This window comes from Thunnus albacares, chromosome 7, assembly GCF_914725855.1.
Source record: "Thunnus albacares chromosome 7, fThuAlb1.1, whole genome shotgun sequence".
Classification (NCBI taxonomy): Eukaryota; Metazoa; Chordata; class Actinopteri; order Scombriformes; family Scombridae; genus Thunnus; species Thunnus albacares.
In genome coordinates this window covers 8,282,576-8,291,463 of record NC_058112.1, presented here as the reverse complement: position 1 = coordinate 8,291,463, position 8,888 = coordinate 8,282,576, and the positions used below count along the sequence as shown (strand labels likewise).

Genomic DNA, 8,888 nt, shown 5'->3' with positions numbered 1-8,888 from the left:
TACACCTTGCCCTCTCTCTCTCTCTCTCTCTCTCTCTCTCTCTCTCTCTCTCTCTCTCACACACACACACACACACACATATTGAGTGTTTTATCGTCCTCTCTCTATGTTCTTTGCCATCTCTCTTTCCCCTGGCACCTCCCATATGGCGCTCAGGCCTCTCACCTGAGTGACTCATCAACCTGTTTGAAAACTGGGAGGAGGTGAAGGGAAACAAGAAAAATGTGACTCAGTGACGCCCTCTCAGTGTAGATGTGTTTGTGTGTGCCTTGTTTTGACAGGAGAGATGAACTTCTGTGACAGACATATCTGTCCTTCACATCTCTATCTTGATAAGACAGGAAGGGGTGATGTACTGCTGCACAGAGTTTAATAAATGACACAAACGGCCTGATAGGATGTGGTAAATTTTTAACTCAAAAGGGAATTCTTTTGTGTGCTCGTGTTTCAAAGTGACACTGGTTGACTGTAATAACTGAAAGGTAAACCCAAACTGAATCACGCAGAGTGGGAAATGCTCCAACATTGTTCTCAGTGGGCGTGGAAACCTGTCAGGGCTAATGTTGCTAATCAGTGGTTAGCACTGCTGCGTCACAGTAAGACGTTTGAGGGTTCGAATCCCGGCCGTCCCGGGTCCTCTCTGTGCGGAGTTCGCATGTTCTCTCCGTGTTTGCATGGGTTTGTCCCACCATGAAAGACATGTATATTAGGGTTAATACTCCTGTTAGTGCCCTTGATCACTGGCACTGACAAAAACAACTGGACTTGGTCCCCGGCTGCCCGCTGCTCCTAGTGTGTGTGTGTGTGTGTGTGTGTGTGTGTGTGTGTATGGGTCAAATGCAGAAGATGAATTTCGTTTCAATGTATGTGAGTGCTCAGAGATGACAATAAAGCGGGTCTTAATCTTAATGTTTTTATTTTCATGTTTTATTTAATTTCAGACCAAGGAAAAGAGAAGAAGAGATAAGAAATAACCATCATTCACTCTGCCTCATACATAAAACACTCAATATGTTATAAAACATACGTATTAAAATAAAAATAAATAAGCTTTCTGTCATATAAAACATACAGCATTATAACTGTCCTGTTTTTCTTCTTTACCGTAATGACAATAATATAATCACTAAGTACAATAAATGAACGTCGTTTGTCTTCTTGTATTTTGCATCTTGCAATTTTCTCTTATATAGTAGTTTTTAGTTTTTATGGTCGTGTTGCCTGTTTAATATGTGGCAGATGGCGTTTTTGTGTACGTTTTTAGGGTGTAATTTATGTGTGTCGGGAAACACGTACAGCACAAAACACGTTTCGGAGCACGGCTGGGTAATTTGTTCCTGCTTCTGACAGTGTAAAATGTGAGATCGATGGAAGAAAAGGTTGATGTCAGAAGTGGGATTCGAACCCACGCCTCCAGGGGAGACTGCGACCTGAACGCAGCGCCTTAGACCGCTCGGCCATCCTGACGTGGTTCGCTAGAGGATAAACTTTGCTTTATATAGAAAGTATAGATGAATTCCATGTTTTTAATGTTTCGTTTAATTATTATGGAGATTATAGCGGCACAATACATAATTATTTACCACAATAACCTGTTTTTGTGTGATTTATGACATCAATAGAGCTGTGGATCATCAGCGACCGCGGCTCAACTTTCAAACATGGCTCTCTGGCTCTCTCTGCTGTTTACTTCAGGTTATGCTACAATGTACTTTCACTATTGAAATTAGTTGTTGATGAAACTGGTTATTGATTTTTGAAAGCAACTTCCAATACTCTAAAATACTAAAATCTGCACACATATCTCAGAATGACCCACAACTAGAAAACAAAACTGGCCAGAATACAGTCTGACTGATTAGACACACATATGCTAATGCTAACACAAACCTAATCTATGGCTCAGGACATTTTCACACCATGCAATGCATTCATAGTGACAAAATCTATGTCTTGTGATGCAAAGATAAAAGATAAAGCAAAGTGTATACATTGCGCTATAAGAGGTCACTAACACTAACTGCTTTCACATAGGCTACTGCAGCTTTTAAACTTTAAACCCAACTGAATGTTTTTGAGAAAATGGAGTATTGTTCGAGACAGTACTTTCTACCAGCATCATCAAAACACCAAGTGATTACATTTCTCACACAGAACAGTCTGTCTAATAATTCATATTAGTTGTTTCAAAATGTATGCTGTGAATTGTCACAGCAGTGTGACAGCGGACAACCGGGGCGCTTCAGCTAGATCAGGAGGTGTCAGAATGTAATCAAACCACAAAGACATGGGCTTGTCCCTTCACAGTCTGCCTAGAGGACAGAGAGGAAGCAGAATAGGCAGGCAGTGTGAGCCAGACAGACCAACAGATAGACTGACAGGATGTGATGTAAGACACACACATATATACACGCAGACTTAGCAATGGGAAAGAAATGTAGCTTGAAATGTATTTGTAAAAAAGGTTGAGAGGCGTCTCCTGCTCCACAAACAGTCTTTTCTTTGTTCCTTTCTCATGTTTTCTCACTTGGTGACTCGAGAGTATGAAGAGCCATGGTTAATATTATTAGTCACACACCTGTGCTTTTCCTACTATGACAAGTCAAAATGTCTGCTGTGACAAAGGCACAAGCAAATACATACAGTACATAGGCTACTATACAAATATATAAAGCGGAGTACATACAGTGTAATAGGATTGCAGTAGTTAGTACCTGTCATAGTGCTGAAACAGACTCAGAGACTCTGAACAATGTGGGGTAAAGAAGAGTTTGTGTCACTCCAGAGTTACAGTCATCACCAGTTTTCCAGCTAACAAATACAGTTCAAATCATCATATAAGTAGTAATTACAATTGGAAAACTGAAAGTTCCAGTATATCTCACTTAGTAGTGCCAGGTAAAGGTACATGTACGTATGTTTTTATTTGTACGTATTGTATTACTTTGTCTTTACAGTTTATTTTCTCATAAGATCCATCTCACACAGGTGATTAATGATGCTTCATTTTAACATTTTTCCTCAAAAAATGGTAATTAATGAAACTGATTTCAGCATTCAGACATTTGACTTTCCAGGTAAGCCGGCCATATCACTGCTAGGGAAAGAATTCTAAACAAAGCTGGAACAAAAATCATTTACATTCTAGTTACATATTTGATTATTGCAAAATTGTGATTTTATTTGTGCTGCCCTCCCTTGACCAACACTGAATTCTTCACTTTGCACTGTTGCAAGTAGCAGCATGCAGTTTAATGTCATGTTGCAGAGAGTCAAACCGTAACCTAACTCAGACATCAACGTTCTGACATATCAGACCAAATCAAGTAAAAAAAAATATTAAAAGTATACTCTATATATGTTTCACATCAGCTTGACACATATAAACAATATATTACATTATAAAAACATACAAATGCATAAATATTATGATAAGATAAAAATGACAATGTTTGTTCCAATCATATATTCACTAAAAGGGACTGGAGACAGTGCAAAAGATAATCAAGTAACAAAACATACAAAAACAGATTTGGTGTAATAAGATACTTTTGAACAATATACACATAACAAAGCACATAGCGAAATGTTTTAACCTTGCACCTCATGACTGATGGTTTTCATCCTAGTCATTTAATAATCAGGGTCTAAAAACAAGCTGTGATTTGGACCAGGACCAGGATGGGACCAAGAAAGATGTTAAATTTGGCAATTCAGTTAAGTAAGAAATGCAAGAAATGAAACGCCACTGAGGAGGAATGTGAATAAAAAGCGCAAAATCAAATGTGCTTATATATTTGCCATCTAGAGGCTATTAGCTGTTTTGTTTGTGTGCATTTCTAAGTGGGCATCTTTTGCCAGGCTTGATCCCAAAGTCAGCAGTTTTCAAATTCGACACATAGTGGCTTTAAGGTAATTAAATTAACACTGTGTCCAGCATTTCTTTGTGGATATGGACCTGGTCATCCTGTATCATTTAAATGAGCTAATCTGCATTTACCCTGTAATATGATACTTGACTGCTGCTTTCATTTTGCCAGTTATATATTTTCTTTTACATTCACATCCAGTAAATGTCACATTATATCACAATATAAGATGTGTCAGTTTCAGCTCAAAAGTTTTCACTAAAATCCAGCAATTATCGGGGTGCGTCTCTTGTGGACAACCACAGTGGTGACTCCTTTCACTTCCTTCAGCCTGTCAGAGTCAAAGTCCATCAGGAGCTTCCTCACTCAGGTCCACATATTTATAATGGAAATCAGATTAATTCATGAGCTGTGTTTCAAACATGGACCAAATATAGCCTAGGTGGCTTATGCTACAATTGGGTTTTTACAATTTTACAAGGCCGATGGTCTGGCTTTCATGTTCCAGCACTTATGTTGTTTTCATGCATTTAAAAAAATGCATATATGTCACCAAAGGCAAAATCAAAATTGCACCATGCGATGGCAAACTCAGATTGGATGTCATGCCTGAGGAAGCATTGACCAGCATTGAATTTGTCAACACTCATAAATTGACCATGAATATTTGACATTGTATTAATTGAATTTGAAAATATAGTCCTCTCATGACACGGCCCTTTGCTTTATTGTCTTTCAGTTTACCAAGCAAAGATTTGGTGGTTCTCATCTTGCTGCTGCAAAGACAAATCTTATTAGAGCCAGAAAAGTAACCAATGTAAAGAGAGATCAAATAGAAACTGATTAAACTGGGTTATTAATACAAGTTACTTAGACTGAATGCTTTGTGCCTAGTATACTCTGGCACTGATACTGCATTTACACTGTACATTTCAACTAATATTTCTTATTTATACTATTCTTGCATTTTAACACATTTATAGATCCCATTTCTCAGCGTTATTTACATGGTCGTTATAGATTGTAGTATGATGCACATATTTTTACATATTTCTTATTTTTTCTATATATATTGTATATATTTCAGTATAATACATACTTCTTATTTTCTATTTTTCTTATAATTTCTCTATGCTTATATATATTTCTATCCTAGAAAGTGAAAAACTGTAATGTGACCCAATTTCTGATCCATAAAGTATTTCTGATTCCGATTCTGATTTACAGACCCAAGTCACCGACCCCACTGAAGGAAGTACCAGCTCTCTAGGCAGCATTGCTGTCTCAGTGAGTAATGATATAACTCACTGTTAGAATATAGTTAAAGATAATATAAAATAATAATGTTTAATTTAGAGCAGCTGTATGAAATAATAACTTAAGTGTAATTGTATCCAAAAAACAAACTTAATTAGTCACTTAATGTAGGTGGCTTGAGGAATATTCTTGTATCAACTTAAAATAAACAATTTCCAAAAATGTTCTTCTTAGGGTAAGGCTCCCATCTATTGCAAAGGTTGAATATTTACCAAAACAGTACTTTACCGCTTATGAAGTCTTGTTTGATGCTGGGCTTGAGACAAAGCTGGATTACGGTAAGAACCGTGCGCTCCCCACCACCAACACGTTCATAATGATTTCCTGTTCATTTAAAACACCTGTTGCTGTGCTGCTTATTATCACATGAATAGAACTTATATGACACCCTTGTGGTCAGAGTGGGCTATATACAGACAAATTTAATATTCAAATTCAAATGGCTCCTACATTAAGGGTTGATTGTGCTGTACATGCTATGAATTTTTTTTAACAAATTTGAGTATATTTCTTGCGATGCTTTTACAGGCTTCAGAGCCTCAGATAGATGCTCAAGCTTCAGTGCATGTCCTCTGTCCCATAGCAGTGTGTGCCACTGTGTCTTAAGTGTTAAATTTACTTCATGTAGTCAAAGCCCAACTTTCTGCGAAACGAGTACTTTTACTTTTAATGCTTTAAGTAAATGTAGCCAATAATACTTTTGCTTAAGTAGGATTTTAAATGCAGGACTTTTACTTGTTATTGAATATTTGTACATGTTGGTATTTCTACTTGAGTACTTCTTCCACCATGACTTATATTGTATGTCAGTTTATAGTGATGAGGAAATTGGAAACCCACCCACTACCTCTGGTGAAGGTAGTGGGTGGAGAAGTAGACTGCTTATAAAAAGTGATACCAGCTAATTGCACCACTATTGTTGGTTTTGTCATCAACATTTTTTTACCACAGGAACACAAAAATGACTCACAGTCACAGAATAAAGTACAGCTGACAATATGGCATTTACATTGATATTGTGAAATATCAACGTAAATACCAGAATATATTTGGATATCATGTCTTCCTTCTACTGCCAACAGCTTTGGATATAAAGATGAAACAGAGCTAAAGTTCCACCAAGCATACTTTATTGGCTCAATTCATAAGAAGGTCACAGAGGAATTATAGCAGAGATATAAACATTACAACATAAGTCAACAACTCTGAGATTCAATACGAATGAAAAGTGCGGTACAAATTAAATACATGAAATGTTCTCATTACATTTTCATTCATCTGACTTCACTTTCAAAGATAAAACACAAACATCACCGTACAGAGAAAATAATGTCACACAGGTGAAACTACAGAGCAACAACAACTTTTCTACGTCATCATCAGCAGAGTTAGTGCAGCCTGTGTGTCTCTGTCTATTACACTCATCAGTATTTGAAACCAGACGCAAAAAAAAGATGAATTCAACACAAGCTCCCTGGCAGAAGGACAATCTACTGTATTGCAGTGAAACTGTTTTGCTTCTCCTCTTTCATTAAAAATAAATATCACCTAAATATAAGTGTTGTCCACCTCTAATGCAGTGATGCAGTTTGATTACAGATTGAATGCAGAACTGTTCAGCACTACACAGGCTGGCTGCGGAGAGAAGAAATGTTACAACCTCACATGTTCACTGTCGTAAAAGGAGTCCACCCGACCTGCCTCGCACAGTTCTACTTAAAATAATGGTTTCCTACATTTCACAGAAGGCCTATAGAGAGAGAACCCCCCTGAGAACATGTCCCTATATTTCTATATTTGACAAAATATTAAGAGCACTGCTTTTGTACCTTAAATAAATATAAAACCATTGAGGAACATTGGATTCTTGACTTCTTTGGGACCATTCTTGTATGAAAATGAAAAAATTACAATGCAATTCTTCATCACTCAAGCAGGAGGGACAGGTGAGGTTCGTTTGAGTCCTCAGGAATAGAACTTGCTGTTGTTTATCTTCTTTTCTTTTGACCTGGGACACACAGAATATACAGTGGAAATTCATTTGAACACATCCAGGAATGTAATTTCATTGTCGTTTTGTTTAACCACCTAGTGCTCACCAGCACCCGGTGAGTTTGAGGCTTACTTGTGTTTCTCGCTGGTGCTGTACTCTCTCATGAGGTTGTTGTGTTGGCGGGGGAGGGCAGAGCGCTGAATGTTGGTGTGTGTGTCATACAGGAAGGGTTCAGCGCTGACTTCCGCCTGCTTTTTCTTCAGCTGGCTGGAGGACGAGTACAGCTCCTCCTCTGCTTTCTGAGGGACAGCAGGTAGAAGATCACAGTCATATACTGTCACACTGCACATATACAGTATGTAGTATGTGTGTATCGTTAGTGTGTGTCCTCACCCCTGCCTGCTGGACATTGATGTAGACCAACAGAGAGGCTAACTCTAAGTTTTCACTGTAGCCGTTCTTTAGTGGTACAGAGCGGTAACCTGTAAGAACACAAAACATTCAGTCAGCTGTTCATGAGGGTATTCACTGATTAATCTGTCAATTGCTTTTTTCAATTAACTGATTCATTTTAATTAATCAATTAATTAATTTTAATTAATCAATGATTCATATTTTAGTCTATAAAATGTAAAAGAAATATTGCTTGTTTTGTCCGTCCTGATGCAAAGATACTCAATTAAAATGATACAACACAGAAAAAAAGCAGCAAATCTTCACATTTGACTGCTTAAAATCAATTTTTTATTATCATTACTGTAATAAGGTTTATCCTGCATAAATTGCCAATGTCGGTACCATAAGAGCAATTCAGAAAAATGCTGATGAGTTATGGATATTTTGATTCATCGCCATGGAAATGAGTGAGGTCTTAAATCCTGTATAACGGCACATCCACAAACGGCCTATCACCCTCACAGACTTGATGTGATGACAGTGAACACACCACAGTACACATGAGCGAAGTTCAACATTTTAGGAAATACATTTATTTGCTTTCTTGCTGAAAGCTAGATGAGAAGATTGATACCACTCTCGTGTGCGTTCAATATGAAGCAGTCAGGAGACAGTTAGCTTAGCTTAGCATAAAGACTGGAAGTGGGAGGAAACAGTTAGACTGGCTCTGTCCAAAGGTGTCAAAATGTGTCTACCAGCACATCTAAAACTCATTAGGATGTCCTATCTGATTCGTTTCATCCCACGCTGACATGTAGAAACAACATTTTGTGGTTTTAGAAAGAGTTTTGTATCAGTCAAGCAGCGGGGACTCCAGGAAGTCACTGCGCTTAGATGCTCATCTCCAGTAACCACAACTTGAAACAGACTTAAATAGGCAAAATGCTCTCAACTTAATGCAAATGCACAGACATCAGATTGAGATCAGCCTTCTGCCTAACTTGCAAGAAAGAGAGCACATTTCCCCAAATATCTTTTCTCTATAAAGGTACTCATCAAGTACAAACTGCACAGATGTTTGCTGTGTGTTAGTTTGTAAAGTGTAAAGTTTTTACAAAACAAATGGGTTCCTCACACCTATCAGAGAGCCGCTGGTGTTTATTCACCTCCTTGAGATACTGAAGGCAGTCCTTCAGGGTTACATTCATGTCTGCTTTTGTTGTCATATGTTAATATACACTCACCGAACACTAGGAACACCTGTGAAATCTAAAGGTGATAATTCTGCTTCATGTTTATTATTGAGCTCAACC

At 37.7% G+C, this 8,888-nt stretch overlaps 1 protein-coding gene and 1 non-coding gene across 3 annotated transcripts in view; both read right to left on the bottom strand.

Moving 5' to 3' along the window:
• Positions 1-1,384: 1,384 nt before the first annotated feature.
• Positions 1,385-1,467, bottom strand: trnal-cag. The gene has a single exon. It is a non-coding gene; the product is annotated as a tRNA-Leu (tRNA).
• A 4,827-nt stretch (positions 1,468-6,294) lies between these two features.
• Positions 6,295-8,888, bottom strand: part of plcg2 (phospholipase C, gamma 2) — a 43,856-nt gene continuing 41,262 nt past the window's right edge. For both annotated transcript variants that reach the window (XM_044356598.1, XM_044356597.1), the window contains exons 31-33: positions 7,573-7,661; positions 7,312-7,478; positions 6,295-7,194 (exon numbers count right to left, since the gene is read on the bottom strand). In XM_044356598.1, the coding sequence (XP_044212533.1) occupies positions 7,152-7,194; positions 7,312-7,478; positions 7,573-7,661 (299 nt within the window). In that variant the 3' untranslated portion in view covers positions 6,295-7,151. The remainder of the gene's footprint in view (positions 7,195-7,311; positions 7,479-7,572; positions 7,662-8,888) is intronic.